General features: G+C 40.2%; 1 protein-coding gene across 5 annotated transcripts in view; it reads left to right on the forward strand.

Annotated features, from left to right (window-relative positions):
- The window catches only part of Plekha1 (pleckstrin homology domain containing A1), a 49,772-nt gene extending 33,993 nt beyond the window's left edge, over positions 1-15,779 (forward strand). For 2 of the 5 annotated variants that reach the window (XM_036204106.1, XM_036204138.1), the window contains 6 exons: positions 1,908-2,051; positions 4,587-4,655; positions 7,759-7,823; positions 8,412-8,475; positions 12,095-12,184; positions 14,608-15,779. In XM_036204106.1, coding sequence (XP_036059999.1) covers positions 1,908-2,051; positions 4,587-4,655; positions 7,759-7,823; positions 8,412-8,475; positions 12,095-12,184; positions 14,608-14,922 — 747 coding nt within the window. In that variant the 3' untranslated portion in view covers positions 14,923-15,779. Of the gene's footprint in view, positions 1-1,907; positions 2,052-4,586; positions 4,656-7,758; positions 7,824-8,411; positions 8,476-12,094; positions 12,185-13,349; positions 13,498-14,607 lie in introns of all 5 variants that reach the window. The other 3 variants (XM_036204131.1, XM_036204113.1, XM_036204120.1) reach the window with 3 other exon arrangements.
- The last annotated feature ends 1,053 nt before the right edge of the window (positions 15,780-16,832 follow it).

The following is a 16,832-nucleotide window of genomic DNA, read 5'->3' on the forward strand; positions in this document are numbered from 1 at the left end:
GCCACCTTTACTCCCAGCACTTGGGAGGCAGAGGCAGGTGGTTCTCTGAGTTTGAGGCCAGCCTGGTTTACAGAGTGAGTTCCAGGACAGGCTCCAAAGCTACAACAGAGAATCTCTGTCTTGAAAAACAACAAAAAAGATAGACTAGAATAAAGTTTACAAGCTACTTATCCAGTTAAAGACTTTTATGTACAGAAAGAACTCTCAAAACCCAGTAGTTAGCAAAACAAAAAAAAAAAAAACAAAACAAAGAAAATCCTTAAAAGTAGACAAAATTTATAAATAGACACTTCACCAAAAAATGAAATATGAACTGATAGGCACTAGGAAAGATAGTTGCCATCTCTAGCCAGTAGAAAAAAATTCAAATTAAGGACACAGTTAAATATCACACTCAAGTAGAGATGCTTGGACTTTTCATCTGTTGCTGGTGGAGATATAAATAAAACAGTTCAGCCACTCTTAAAAAAACATTTGGGGCCCGGTGGTGGTGGTGGTGGTGGTGGTGGTGGTGGTGGTGGTGGTGGTGGTGGTGGTGGTTGCACGCCTTTAATCCCAGCAGTCAGGAGGCAAAGCCAGGCGGATCTCTGTGAGTTCGAGGCTGTTCAGGTCTATAGAGTGAGATCCAGGACAGGCACCAAAACTACACGGAGAAACCCTGTCTCGAAAAACCAAAACCAAAACCAAAAACAATTTGATGTGGTGGTTTTCCTGTCATCTTTGAGTAAATTTGTAGTTACTCTCCAGCCTTGTATGTACTCTCCTAGTCGTTTATCCTAAAAAAGTGGGTAATTATGGCCACACAAAATCCTATATGTGGATACTTATAATAGCTTCATTCCTAGTTGCCAGAAGCTGGAAATAACACACACTGTTAATTGGGTAGGTAGTCAGCATCGTGATATGGTGGTACACCCACAGCACTGGATATAGCAGCACAGACGATGAACTGTTGACGCCAAGAACCACCTGAATGAGCCTTTAGAGAGTTATTTTGAGTGAAATTAAAAAAAAAATCTCAAAAGATCTTTAATGTGTACTTCATTTGTATTCTCAAAAAGTCAGAACAAATGAATGGGAGTGATCAAGGGCAGCACAAGCTTGCCCTGTGACAGTGAGCAGTTCTTTCTGTTGATTATAGAGATTGTTGTTGAGCCTGTAATTGGATTTTCTTTGGGCCACCAGCTCACAAGTAGTGACACAGAGACTTCTTACTAATTATGAAAGCTCAGCCTATAGCTTAGGTTTGTTTCTAACTAGCTCTTATTACTTAAATTAACCCATTTATATTAATCTATGTTCTATCACTTGGTGTTACCTCTCTTCCGTTTTTTACCTCCTGTTTCCTCTCTGTGTCTCCTGGCATATCCCCTGTGCCTTGATTATCTCCTACTTTCTCTCTCTGCCCTGAAGTCCCATCTGTACTTCCTGCCTAACTATTGACCATTCAGCTCATTATTAAACCAGTCACAGCAATATATCTTCACATAGTGTACAGATATCCCACAACAGCAGCTGCATGTGGTAGTACCACATATGGACAAAAGGGTGCATATATAACTATTAAAATCTGAATAAAGTTTATGGATGCTTGGTTTGGGTAATGTACCCTAGAAATATGCACTTCCCCTTTGCGAAGAATTTGGTTGAAGGGTATACAGGACCTCTGTTACTTTTTATATTTATTGTAACTTCCTGTGAATCTGTTTAAATTATTTCAATATGAAGTGCCTCACCCCAAGAAAAAGCACTAAAGACAGTTTTGCAAAACTATAGAAGTGGATGTTTGGTTTGATCAATGGCAAGAAAGTTGTAATTGAGTGTCACAAATTTTAAGATTTTCTAAGATAACATTAAATGAAAGTATGTTTTAAAGCAAGAAAATACTTTCTTTTGCTTTGTTTTAGAAAGAAGAAGTAAACGAATGTGGTGAAATTGTTGACAGAAACAACCTGAAACGGTCCCAAAGCCATCTTCCCTACTTTGCTCCTAAGCCACCGCCAGACAGTGCAGTCATCAAAGCTGGGTATTGTGTGAAACAAGGAGCAGTGGTGAGTAGCTTAACCATACCTGTGAAGTCGGGAAGGGCATGTGCCAGCAAGCTTGCAAGTCAGAACTCAAGTTGTGTGCTTTGTTTTTGAAAAGCCCGAGTAGAGAGCAGTCTGTTACCGGGAAGGGTAGAGAAGGCTTGCTCCATGTTTATCACACAGCACAGTTGTTAAGGTCTTTGGGCAGCTGGGTAAGTTATTGTATATTTCCACATTTAGTTGCAGTGAACTTTCCTGAGTTTAGGTTTATGACAGAAAGGGTTTTTGTTTGTTTTTTAATTAAGAACTTCAGTGTGTGTATATGTGAGCATGTCCGGGTGAGGGAAGGGAGCATGAGTGCAGTGCATGATGCTGTGAGACCAGAAGGACAATTTCGTTAGTCCTCCCCTTCCGCCTTCACTTGGCTTCCAAGGCTCCACTGTACGCAAGTGCCTTTCCCTGCTGAGCCATCTTAACCCAGGAAGTTCTTCTGTTGATTCCCACACCCTCCGACAGGGTCAGGTGTAGAGCCATAGGAGAAGCAGAAGGACCAGGAGGAGTGGCTGCTAGAGGACAGCTCTGAGGTTGGGCCACCTAATCTCCCAGGCTTCCAGTTTTATTCTCTAACCCTATTTTATGGTCTGTGGGTTTTGAAATAGGTAAATGAGAGGTATAGGTTTTGACACAGCTCCAGGTGCTAAACAAGCACTACAGGTGAGTCCAGGTTGTCCCCATTATTAGTGTCATGGTAGGAGATTTCTACAAGACAAATACATTTACAAATCAGTATTTCTAAGACTCCAGATATTTTTCTGCCAGGTGCTGTGGTTCACACCTATAATCTAGTGTTTGGAAGACTGAGGAGGAAAGGAAAGAAAGTTCTAGATTAACCTGAGCTGTTTTGGTTTTGGTTTTTTTTTGGAGACAGGATTTCTCTGTGAAGCCCTGGCTGTCCAGAAACTCTGTAGACTAGACTGCTGGCTCTGAACTCAGAGATCCACCTCCAGAGTGCTGGGATTAAAGGTGTGCTATGCCGCCACCACCACCCAGCTGATGTTTTTTTCATTTGTTTGTTTTTTTTATCAGCTTTTATAAGGTTTATTCTGTATGAAATAAATCTTGAGAATCTCAAGAGAAGATAAAGTTTAACATTTGAAAACAGAAGGAAAAAATGTGAATAAAGAAATACTTCAAACTCTCTTGGTAATCTGTTTGATTGTTCTTCAATTTCTGATAGGTTAGCATGGGAAAATTCTTCCTGCCTGTTGGATCATTGGTTCCAGGGAAAGGAAGATGGGGCCAGAGGTTTCTCAAGATAGGCTCTCTATATAGGTGAGGCAGAATTCCCCCAGGCTGTGAGGGTTAGTTGTAGGCTAATTAGGCTTTTAAGGAGGTAACCCTTATTCCTAAATCTAAAAAAAAAAAAAAAATCATTTACAGATTTTTTTCCTTAATTTTTTTGAGATTTTTATCTGTTTTTATTTTATGTATATGTGTGTTTATTTGAATGTACATCTGTGTAACCATGTGTGTGGACTGCTAGTGGAGGCCAGCAAGAGAGCATAGAACCCCTGGAACTGGACTTAGAGACAGTTATGAGCTGCTGGGTGGGTGCTAAGAATTGAACCTGGGTCTTTTGGAAGAGCATTGTTAACCACTGAGCCATCTCTCCAATTTACAGATACTTTCAGGTACTAAAAAATTGACAGAAATATTCCTATGAAAGTATATTAAATATTTTCTGTATGGGTTTGTTCTATCTGGTATTTATTGCTGACCTGTTATATATGAAATACTTGAAATGCATATTGTAGATAGATAAACCTGATGGGTTAATAACATTTACTGTGCTGATCTTTACCTTGTGGGCTGGGCTGGCAATAAGGGAAGGGAATACCTTTTCTTTCTTTTCCACTGTTAGAGATCAAAATCTGAAATACTGTGCTGGAGAGATGGCTCAGTGGTTAAGAGCACTGACTGTTCTTCCAGAGGTCCTGAGTTCAATTCCCAGCAACCACATGATGCTCACAACCATCTATAGTGGGATCTGATGCCCTTTTCTGGCATAAAGTCATACATACAGTTAGAGCACTCATACATATAAAATGTATAAATAAATCTTTTTAAAAAATCTGAGAGGCTGGAGATATGGCTCAGTGGTTAAGAGCACTGGCTGCTCTTCCAGAGATCCTTAGTTCAATTCCCAGCAACCACATGATGCTCACAACTGTCTGGAACTCCAATAGTTCCAGGGGATCTGGCATTCTTCACAAATACATGGAAGCAGAACACCAATGCACATAAAATCAAAATAAATAAAGTTTTGAAAAATCTGAAATACCAGAGTCATTCATAAACTTTTGAGAGTGAGCTGCCCAAGACTGAGACCATCATTCAAGGCCTGGTTATTAAGGAGAAATGCCATTTACTACTTTCTTCGGGGAGGGTGTGTTGTTTCTACCAGCTTGGCATTTCTGATTGTGGGTTTTTATTGGAATGACTAAAGGGTGATTAACATTGGACATTCTTTGAAGCCTATGTCTGTGTCTTCTCTGGTAGATGAAAAACTGGAAGAGAAGATACTTTCAATTGGATGAAAACACAATAGGCTACTTCAAATCTGAACTGGTATGCAGTTACTTCGTAAATATACTTTCAAATGCTTAGCAAGTTACACTGTAGTGATTGTATGCGTGTATGCTGTTTTGTTTTTCAAATATCTGACTCTGGTTTTAAAGGCATCTGTATTTCATACTACTTGGTTGTAATGCATTTGGTTAGTCACATTTTTTTAAATGTGTTTTAAATAAAACTACTATATCTTCAAGGAAGCATTCCATTTTGGTGGATCTGAAGTTATCACCGCCCCCATATGTACACCTCTGTCAGAGGGGCATTGGAAGAGGTGGTGAAAGGAATATCCCGTAACAGCATCCAGCCCTCTGCTTGTCTGCCTTCTCTGCCCTGCTTTTTATAGCCCGTTCTTTTCCTATTTCAGATCAACTCTAAGTTGTTTCATTTGAGATACCTTTGTTGTGTTCTGAAGGCAGAATCAAAGATCAAGTGTTGTCCCCACCACCCCATATTCTATTTGAGATATCAGGTAGTCTGAATGTTACAGTAGGTCATTGCATAATTTAATGAAATTCTCTGCCTCTTCTACAAAAATGAGGACTTTTGTATACTCCATGCTGTATTTGAGTGGAGGCATCAGAACATTACTGTCCAGTCGAACTTTCTGCCTTGCTAGATATGTTCCACACCAGTACTGTTCTGTGCAGGCTACATGTGGCTTTTGAGTGCTGGTGATGTAACCAATGTGGTAAGGAGGTGAGTTCATTTCATTTTAAAATTAAAACCAATTTTATCATTTTAGTAGTTTAAATTTATAGTTGTTCATGGGCAATGGCTGCTCTATTAGGAGTGTTTTAAGATTTGTCTTAAGTGTCAGTTCTTCTAGGAAGCTGTTATGGGGTAAAATGGCAGAAGCAACCTGTACCTGGTGTAGACATTCAGAGCCCACATGTGATGAGGGGGCTGTCCTTCCCAGCCTGAAGAACAGAGAGGAGGGAATGCACAGAAAGTGGATAGTGACGGAGATGAGAATGGTCACACACATAGTTGTTGATAAAATGAGGAAATCTATCAAGGATAAAAGAAGCCAAGGTTCCTGGTATAAAAGCATGGGCTCTTGATATAACTCAACAAATATGGAACCAGACATCAATATTGTGTCCTCATGTGAGTGTAAAATATACTGTGTCTTGGGAAAATGATCATTTTCCCGCCTGAAAGAAACCTGAACTCCACATATCCATGTGCTCATATGGATAGGACTCTGATTGAGTGTGACCAGTTCATGTAACTACAGTGAAGGACAAGATGCCTACATAGGGATGAGCGGACAAGCTGTGAAACAAGCAGTGAGCACAGAGGGAAGAGAGCAGCTGGACAGCGAAGAGGCCTGGCAGGTACCACTTCCATCAGGCAGTCAGGTTTCGTGAACTTCATTGGTGATGAGGATGTTTAAACCACTTACCCTCTGATAGGATGTCATGAGAGAACACAGCATCAGCTCTGTGCTGCTCCTGTTCAAGGTTTTTAGTCACCAGGTGACAGTAGTGGCCACATCCAAGGGAAGGGACAATCTACAAAATAAGGTAACTGTTGTGATCTGCAGGATTCTACGTTCCTCATTCTTCATCCCGAAGGAAAAGAGAGAGAGCAAGCAAGTAGGCACTCTCCCCCTGTAAGATTGTATGGCGGCCTCTTGTTGGCTTTGATGGCTATGACATGAAGACTTTAGAGTAGCAGACTAAAGCAGCAGCTGAGCTTGAAGTGACCATGTTCTTACGTCTTTTTGTAAATTTGTGATTATCTCAAGGTTCAAAGAGAGACAGAAAATTGAGGGGAATACCTGGAAGGAAAATAAGCAGAAAATCCAAACAACTCATTTAGAAAGAAACTGGGCTGAGGGTGGAGCTAAGTGGTAGCATGCATACCCAGTGTATCTGAGGCCTTGGGCCTCAGCACTTCAGAGCGATAAAAATAAACTAAAGTAGTCTTCAGAAGTATGTAACAATTCTCAGTGTCACTCAGGATTAGGGAAATGCAGATATGCACTGCACAGATGGTACTCATCAATCAAGAGGCTGTGGCTGAGTGACAAGATCATAGATCTGCTGTTCCCAGAGAAAATGCACGGAGAAGAAATAGTGTTTCTTCAAATTCCAGGTTGATACGTATATGAATGATGTTAGAAAAATCACCATTTGGCAGGCAACCATGCCATTAATGATTTCAGGTAAGAATCCTCAATATTTGGTGAAACTGGTGGGAAGATCATGTTGGAAAATCGAGCTCCAAGTATCTCAGTGGTGACCAATATGAGTCATAGATCGGCAGTTGGTCAAGTCCACACCGTGCACCTCCTGGAAGGAATGGCCGAGAAGTAGTCAGCTGCTGTGGTTTCCTTCTAGAAGCATGTGGCCTACACATCAGGATGAATAAACACCAGAGAGACCCAGACTGAGACATAGTCTGTGAAATAAGGTGACGTTTTATAGCTCTGCAAGATGACAGGAGCCAAAGAAGTAACCGCTCTGAAGTAAGGGAGACAGACAGTAAAGCAAGTCTGCCGCGAAGGATCCCATGTGGTAACCTAAGATCAGAACGTGGGCCGGGCGGTGGTGGCGCACACCTTTAATCCCAGCACTCAGGAGGCAGACCTGGCGGAACTCTGTGAGTTCAAGGCCAGCTTGGTCTCCAAAGCGAGTTCCAGGAAAGGTGCAAAGCTACACAGAGAAACCCTGTCTCGAAAAACAAAAAAATAAAAATAAAAATAAATAAAATAAATAAAAGTTAAACCCAATACCTAGAAGTGTAGATACAGCACGTCTTTAACTTGCCTGCAGACATTCCCGAAGTGTGTATATAGACACATGTGCACAGGCTTATAGCAAAGCTGGGTCTGCTACACATGGTGCCATTATGCCAAGGTAAACATTCCAAAAGAGGGAGTGGAGCCCTTCCTGGTCCACCATGACCACGTCTGCTGCTTTGTGATTGTCACGAGACCAAAAACTGAAACAGCAGTGTGTGTAAGGGCATCGAACAAGTTGTCCGGCTGCTGCAAGTTTCAGAAGGGTTGTGTCTGAGGTTGACGTGAGCTCCAAGTGAGATAGCTAGCCCTGGTGGTGAGGTGTCCTGTGTCTGTTTGCTCTCTTGCCAGGAAAAGGAACCTCTGCGAGTAATACCACTGAAAGAAGTTCATAAAGTCCAAGAGTGTAAGCAAAGGTAAGGGACTGCCTGATGCTGGCATGCACAGTTTGAAGAACAGTGCCTCCTGTGGTTCATGAGCTTACAGCATGTGCTTCTCCCTTGTGTGGATTGTTAACTGTGGTTAAGATATGCTGCGCTTTTGTTTTGTTTTTTAATCTTAAAGTATTGCAATATTTTATTTGAAAACTAACAATTAGGAAATGACTCATTTGTAAATGACATTTCAGAAGTAGCTCCTTAATGTAAAGGAAAAATTATTACAAGAAACTTCTGAGGTTTAACAAATTGAGGTATTTTTAGTATTTCAAAGTGCTGCAGAACAGGTTGTCACAAGGAGTTGCATCAGCTGTGCCATGCTGAATTGAATGAACTGTAAACACTTGGACTCTAAAGTTGCTTTATGTATCTTTTCTAAATGAGCTGTGTAAAGCATGCGAATTGTGATGCAAAACTGGGAAAAGATAATGTGGTTTTGTTGGTGTTTTTTCTCTAACACTTTTTCTCTAACATTTATTGACACGTATTTGGTATTGAGTAAACAGCTGAAAGAGAAACTATCAAACTGTGATTTACATACAACTGGATGATTGTTTTTCCTAACAGTGACATAATGATGAGGGATAACCTGTTTGAAATTGTAACGACGTCTCGAACTTTTTATGTGCAGGTAAGACAGTTACTTGGCGATTATAGATTCTCTTATAAGAAATTAATAACATTTAGAGGTGAAATAAATATAAATAAAGCTTGTCAGTTTTGACAAGTATAATTTACCAGCTTATTGAAAGATGTCAGACGGTAGGTTGGTAGTGGGGTGCATGCTCAGAAATGGGAGTGTTCTGTTATGAATTAGTGAGATGGATCAGAGTCACATTCAGAAGAAAGGGAGTGCTGCTTTACTTACATTTTAGCAACGCCTTCAAATGTATTATCTTTCTGTGTTTTTCTTTAATATTGTTTTTGTTAACTTTATAAAAAGGAAAGCCTCAGGTATATAAATGAAATTATTGGAAAGAGCATTTGTTTTGTTAATGAGAGTTAGCAGATTTGCTTATTGTAGAAAAGTTAAAATGAGTTTATAAAATACATATAGTCCCACATCCAAGCATTGATCTTACAGCAAGCAAGGTCATACTAAATGCATAAAATCTTGTTTGTTTTCATATATTGTCATTTTTCCATTAAAAGTTCTTGGGAAATAGCTGGTTCTGGTGACTCATGCCTTTAATTGGGTTTAAAGGCATTCAGAAGACAGAAGACGGATCCTGGTGAATCCGTGGCCAGCTAGGGCTGTGTAATGAGATCTTGTCTCCAAAAACAAAAAAGCCACCTCTGTAAACATTTTAGAATTGCACCACATTCACTACACTGTAGCATGAATCTTAAAGGTACTTATTAATAAAATCAAACCTGAGGCCAGTTATTGGGGTGAATGCTGGAAGATCAGAGAAGCAGAACAAGCTACAGCTACCTCACCTCACCAGTTCCTCAACTGATCCTGTTTCCTCAGACTGGAAGCTTCTGAGTCTTTATCCTAATGAATCTCAGCTGAACTGCTTCTCAAAAGCCTGAATGATTAACCAGCTATAGTTCCTGGTTTTCACGCCTTATATACCTTTCTGCCCTCACTTCCTGGGATTAAAGGCGTGTGTCACCATGCCTGGCTGTTTCCAGTGTGGCCTTGAACTCACAGAGATCTAGATGGATTTCTGCTTCTAGAATGCTAGGATTAAAGGCGTGAGTGCCACCATTTTCTAACCTCTGTATCTAGTGGCTGTTCTGTTCTCTGACCCCAGATAAGTTTATTAGGGTGCACAATATTTTGGGGAACACAATACCACCATTCTCCATGTGTGACTGCTCCACAAGTTCTGTTCTTTTGTGACTAAACATTCATTTGCATAATTTTCATAATTTACTGTGAAAGTGTGATGATGGGAGCATCTGTGTTTAAAATTTGGCCTGACTGATTTCTTTAGGATGTTTCCAGGTCAGATTAGCCATCAACAGTCCTTCTGTTTTGTCACACTGGCATTGATCACCGTGCTCCTGCTCTGCCTTGTCCCTGCTTCAGGTTCTGCCTTCTGAAAAATGCTCCTTGAAGAAGTTATTGGCATTTGATAGATTCTGGGAGAGGGGGGGTTAGTTTTCTTCACTGTGTGACCCTTGGTAGGCTGACCATATACCAGAGCAGGCCCCACTTCCAATATTAGCCACACACCACAAACTGGACTTGATGGAGAAGGGGGTGTAGATCTTGAAGTTGAGTGGGAAGGATGAGAATGTAGAGAGGAAGGAGTTAGGAGAGGAGAGTGAATATGTTCAAAATACACTGTGTGAAATTCACAAAGAATTGGTAAAAAACAAAATTCAATGTGCAGTTTACAAAGAGCATAGAAAAAACATAGCCTAAAAATTGAAACAAATAGCGAAGATTGTTTTGCCCCAATAAATCAAAGAATCATCACTTAAGGAGAAAAAAAGACATTATTATTAGCTCAGAAACATTCTATATTTTACCTTTTTGGAAATTGTAGATTCTAGATTCTAATTTAGATCACTTCTCAAGACTGAGGGATTCTAAAACAGCAGAAGGTATATATGTTGGTACCTTCTTAGCCTTGTGCTGTGGCTATTCCACCTTGAACATTCTGGTCTTATATTTAAATTCACACTGGCAGTCTTTATCAAGGAAGAGACCTATAGCTGGGCATTGGTGGTACACACCTTTATTCTCGGCACTTGAGAGGCAGAGATAGGTGGATTTCTGTGAGTTCGAGGCCAACCTGGTCTACAGAGCAAATTCCAGTACAACCAGGGCTGTTAACATGGAGAAACCCTGACTTGAAAAGACAAAACAAACAAACAAAAAAGGAAAGGGACTACCTCTGAATTTGACTACGAGTACATCTTTAATTCAATGTCCTATTAGAAATTATTTCTAGCCGGGTGGTGATGGTGTACGCCTTTAATCCCAGCACTCAGGAGGCAGAGGCAGGCAGACCTCTGTGAGTTTGAAGCCAGCCTGATCTACAGAGCGAGTTCTAGGACAGGTAGGGCTGTTACACAGACAAACCCTGTTTCTTTGTCATGTGTAGTCTTTTGCCTGCATGTATGCTTGGATGCCAGAAGAGGGCACCAGATCTCATTACAGATGGTTGTGAACCACCATGTGGATGCTGGGAATTGAACTCATGACCTCTAGGAAGAACAACCTCTTAACCTCTGAGCCATCTCTCCAGCCCAAGAAATTATTTCAAAATTAATACATAAAATGGTGCCAGAATGATTTTTAAAGTTTCAGTTATACATGTAGCAAGTTCAGACTATAGCATTTGACAGCAAAATAAGAACTTTCTTTGGTTTCTTCCTCTTATTTCCTTTCTAAAAACATTCATCATCGACAATTTTATGTGCCTGGTTTTAAAGCATGCAGTGGCTATCATATGTCTCCACATAGTAACTTGCTCAGAAAAACCAGGGTTGAAAATAGTGTTTTTGAGCCAGGCTTAGTGGCATATGTTTATAACCACAACTGCTCAAAAGGCTGAAGCAGGGATTTCAAGGGCAACCTCGATAAAGAGTGAAGTGAAGGCCAGCCTGAGCAATTTGTTGTGACTGTGTTAAAACTAAAACACAAAATTTAAAACAAAGGCTCAATGGCCGAGTGTTTTCCTTGAACATGTAAGTGCCTCAGTTAACTTCCCAATAACACATACTCACACAAAAAAATGCCTTCAGGGGTTGCAAAGATGGCTCAGAGGTTAAGAGCACTGGCTGCTCATGCAGAGGACCCAAGTTTTATTCCCAGAATCTATATTGGGTGGCTCACAACTGCCTGTAACTATAGCTCCAGTGGAGTCCAATGCCCTCTTTTGACCTCTGTAGCTGGGGACAGCTGGACCAATGATTCATGAATTTACTGAACTCCACTCTACACACACACACACACACACACACACACACACACAAACACACACACACACACACTAAATCTATTAGAGTGTTTTGAAGCCAGGCAAGTGGATGACAGGCAGATCTCTTGAGTTCAAGGCCAGCCTGGTCTACAGTGAGAGTTCAGGACAGCTAGGGTTACGGAGAGAAATCTTGTCTCGAAAAAGAAAACAAACAAAAATAAATAATAGAAATAAAAATGCTTTGAAAACTATTTTTTAGAAATTACTGTCTTTGAATGTGTTTGCAGTTACTAAGGTATGGAATATATGAAAATAGAAGGTGATTTTGAGAGAAATTTGTCTGAGATATGCCTTTTTTTTTTCCTTTAGGCTGATAGCCCGGAAGAGATGCACAGTTGGATTAAAGCAGTTTCTGGCGCCATTGTAGCACAGCGGGGACCTGGCAGATCAGCATCTTCTGTAGGTTTTCTCTTTCTTGGCGAGACTCTGCATCCTTTGGAGTTGTTTTCTTCCTCTTCCCTAATCCTTCAGTTTCTTTCTTTGTTGAGATTATTTGCATGTTGACTGTCATACCAATTGGACTTGCAAAAATAATTCACCCTAATTCAGAGCTTCCTTGTAGTGTCACATGTACATAACTTTCTGTGCACATTGTGTTAATGCACAAGCTGAGCAGCTAAAGAGTAGAGCCTTTCTTCCTTTGTTCTTGCATTTAGGTTCTTGTTAGTAGGTCTGAGTGTGACAGTTTGGCACTCTTGATGTGGCGTTGGCCTGACCATTCAAGGCACTTTTGGATCTAGCAAAACACAGTCTTGGTTTCCCCTTGACTTGCTAACTTTCAGTTAAGATTTTTTTCCTTAGTGGTGTTGGGATACCACTGACCAAACTAGAGCCTTAAGTAGTTTTGTGTTCCCATGAATTTTTTTCCAATTTCATATTGTTATTTAGATTTTTATCAGGTTGGTAGAAAAGCTTGTATCTTTGCTGTGGTTTGATAGTAACATTGGAACAACTAAATGATCTGCTCAGACACAGCAAGAGAAGCACTTGTTCATCTTGTTCAAGTGAATCCTAAGAAGTTGTTTTGTTTGGAATACTTTGGCCATTCATCTCCACTCTGAAAATGCAAACCCTGTTGAGAAATTACATCTTAAAAGTAGCACTGTTGCCAGCTTTCCTGGTGTACTGTACCTGAGCCTTTATGATGCATTCTGTATACCTAGACATCCTGTACTGTCGGTATTGTTCCTGGTGGTAATACTGTCTTTTAGCAGTCTCCTGGTGCTGATAATAACAGATCAGTAGATAGTAACCTACTTTTCCCATTCTTTAATCATTTATCATTATACAGGTATTCCTTTAGGAATATTGAAGAAATATCTTTCATGGGTGTTAAGTTTTGTAACTGCCTGCATTTTATGTGACTTTCAACAGTCAAGTATGAGATTCTCTGCAAAAACAATGTCTGTTGGGAAGAGGGAAAGTTGGAGAAGGGTGTTTGTGTTTTGTGCTTTGTGGTGGGGGCAAATCGGACTGTCGAGCTGTGACTATCAGCAGAATTCTCTCTTTTCCTCCCTCTCCCAATATAGGTTAACTCTAATCTTAGCTTTGCACTGTGTTCCAGATGCGGCAGGCCAGAAGGCTGTCGAACCCTTGTATACAGAGGTATACATCAAGAGCTGGTGAATGCAGCACGTATGTGGGCTCTCATGCAAATGTGCCTTCTTAGTAGAGGGCCTGGACTCGCTCCTACTTACAACTGATCACAGAAGGTTGAGTTAACTGACTGCCTTTTGCAGTTGTCATCACTAACGCAAACTATTTTACTGTAGTCATCAGACTGAATATGTATAGTAACAAAAGACAGAAGCAACCATGCTAATGAAAGCTTCCAGAGCTTCAGAAACTGACTGAATTGCTGCAAGAGTTTTGATTTCCATGTTTTATGCATTTTGAGATTTTTTATATATATATATATATATACAACACTTAAAATGTGACTTTGTTATGATCCAGGCAAATTTCTGCATGCGCCCACGTTGGATAAACTATGTCACCAGAATTGCATGGCATTTTATAACTCTGGTGAAGTTTACCATGTAATGGGAGCCTGTCGTGTTTGCTGATCGCGGTGCTGTTTTCAAAGCAGCTAGTGTTGTAAATGAGCACACTCCAGAGCTACATAGCACCCCCAGTGTCTTCAGATCTGTTACTAGAAGTACAGTAAAATCAGTATTCCCAACTGATCTTACTTCATCAGAGTTTTAAAAGTGATTCAGTTGTACCCTTTCTTACTTTTAAAATCTTAAACCATATGAATGTGTGACTTACCCAAAATAAACAGTTAAATCAGCTGCAATTAGTTGCAGTGAAATTGAGAGGCAAAAAACAAGTTGTCAGACTACTAGATAAAATCGTGTCTGAAAAGTCTTGATTCCTGATGTTTAACCTATAGTCTTTCATTTCTATATTTTGTCTTTTTATTTTTTTAAATACTTGGGATAATCCCCATTACTCTTAAATGATGGTAGACTCTTCTTTCAACACAATTCAGTTGCAGTTGGAACACCATATTTCATTTTAGGCTAGCTAGGCCTTCAAAGTGCCATAAGCTGACAAATTCATTTTTGGTGACAGAATCAGTTTCTAGGTGGAATTGGTTGTTGGCTATAATTGCTTTGAACTCACCCCTAAAATGCATTGCTTTGGGAAGGAACTTGCACATTTATGCTGCATGGCTCATGCTTCTGCTTTGTGTGTGTATGTGTGTGTGTGTGTGTGTGTGTGTTGTTTGTTTTTCAGAGAATCAAGTCTCACATTGAGTTACTAACTAACTTTGTTGTCAGGGACTAGCTGTGTCTGACCACCACTCCTCTTTCCAGGAGCATTCCGGCTGTCCTTCAGAATCCAAATGCACGGTCCGTCCTGCCGGGGCAGCAGCAGCCACCTCACATTCCGCAGCCTCTCGCAGCCACTCTCTGGTCTCAAGCTATACCATGGAGAAGCGAGGATTTTACGAATCTCTTGCCAAGGTCAAGCCAGGGAACTTCAAGGTCCAGACTGTCTCTCCAAGAGAACCAACTTCCAAAGTGACTGAACAAGCTCTGCTTAGACCTCAGAGTAAAAATGGCCCTCAGGGAAAAGATGGTGAGCCAGTGGACTTAGATGATGCCAGCCTGCCAGTCAGTGATGTGTAAGGTGGGAGCACATGGCCTGCCTGCCCTCTCATCCCTCAGTGTCCTTTCATGAGGCTTCTAGCCAAAGATGATAGAGGATGGATGGTTTCAGTGCGTGTATTATATTGTTTCTTGGGTGTACTTTGTAAACTGGCAAACCAAGAATCTAGGGAGTGGCCAAGTCAATGTAATTTCTTTAAGAAAGGAAGGAAAAAGGATGTGCCCATACTGACTGTCCGAAGCTTTTATATGTTTGGGTGTTAAAAATGTGTGTGTGGTTTTTTTCTAGTGACTTTGAAATTTTAAATAACTTAAAACATTAAAATTTCTTATTTTGATCATTTAAAAATGCTAATATGACTCCCTATGAAATATTTAATATTGTCACATTCTTATCAGTTAACATCAAATGGAACATTGCCAGACAAAAATTCTTAAACTCATGGTGTCTGTGGTGCTGCAAAATGTATATTGTGATGTGGACTATTTAGAAACGCTAACCGTTTTTGCTATCAGGTGAGTGGTAAATTTTGCATAGAAGATTCCATTAGACTGATGACGCAGGTAGAGGTTGAAATGGGGCAGCAAAGGTGGAGGACTAGAGCTCAGCTATATCAAAGTTTTTTTGGTGGGGACTTTTTTCTTTTTGAGACAGGGATTCTTTGTGAAGACATGGCTGGCCTGGAACTTGTGATCTTTCTGTCTCTCCTGCCTCCCAAATTATAGGCCTGTGTCTGACAGCCGGAGACATTTGTTTGAAAAAGCTTAAGACTTACACCTATCAGTATTTTATTTCAGTAAAAATAATTTGATCATAAATTTGGGGAAGATCTGATTTTTTTTTTTTCAAGACAGTTTTTTCTGTGTTGTCCTTGCTGTCCTGGATCTTACTCTGTAGACCAGGCTGGCCAAAAACTCAGAGATCCGCCAGCTTCTCCTAAATGCCAGGATTAAAGGCGTGCACTACCAACATCCAGCTTTTTTTTTTTTTTTTTTTTTTTTGTAACTAGATCTTATTTCTGAATTTGGATCAGTGAAGTCATAACTGCCCTTAGTCATGAAATTGTTGTGGCCTCTACCTTTTCATCATTGATAACCTATATTCAAGTGCCTGTGTCTTCTCGTCTCATTTAGGATTGTACTCCAAAGTCCTACATGATTGGCTTTAAATGTTTGAATAAATTAATTCAGTAGTATAGTTTGATATGTTAAATAAGATACCATTTTATGTCAGAGACACCAGAATGTTGGTGTTCTACTACCTGTGCAATATTTATGTCTTGAAAAACAAATTTGAGTATGCATTTAATTGTGGGGATATCCTAAATTAGAAGTACCTCTCTAAGGAACCCATAGTTTCTAGTGTTGAGTGATAGACTGGTTTGAGCAAGTACTGTTTGGTGGCAAAGTTTAAGTGTTTGCTTTTACCAGGCTGCTGCTCCATGGTATTTCCTGTCCCACACACTTCTGTTTTGGAGTCATGGGTGTTAGTGTTTTGCCTTTTTATGTTCTAAGACTACTTGTTGGAGGATGAGAAAATTGCTACTAAGTGGGGCCTAGGGGTTAAGATGTGTTTTTAGTTGCCCAGCACAAGAACACACCACTCACCTTTTGTATTCATAAGCTAATATGTTAGAGTTCCATGTAGTTTTTTCTTTTGCAGCTGCATTGGAAAACCATAGGACAACAAGGTTTTTAAGCAGTTAGCACCCTTCTGCTGCCCTGTTCATTACCCAGGCTCTTGTGGAAGTTCCTTTTTCATGAACATACCTAGGAACCCATGTACAGATACTTGGCAGTACTGATGAGCCTGACGCTGTTTCCTTTGGTACAGCCTCCATAGTGCACGTTCATTTTAGCATATTTTGGTATTGGTAATTTGATATATTTCATGGTGGCAAAATATTAGCTCTATTTTGGGACTTTTTATA

The sequence above is a fragment of the Onychomys torridus genome, chromosome 1, assembly GCF_903995425.1.
Source record: "Onychomys torridus chromosome 1, mOncTor1.1, whole genome shotgun sequence".
Lineage (NCBI taxonomy): Eukaryota > Metazoa > Chordata > Mammalia > Rodentia > Cricetidae > Onychomys > Onychomys torridus.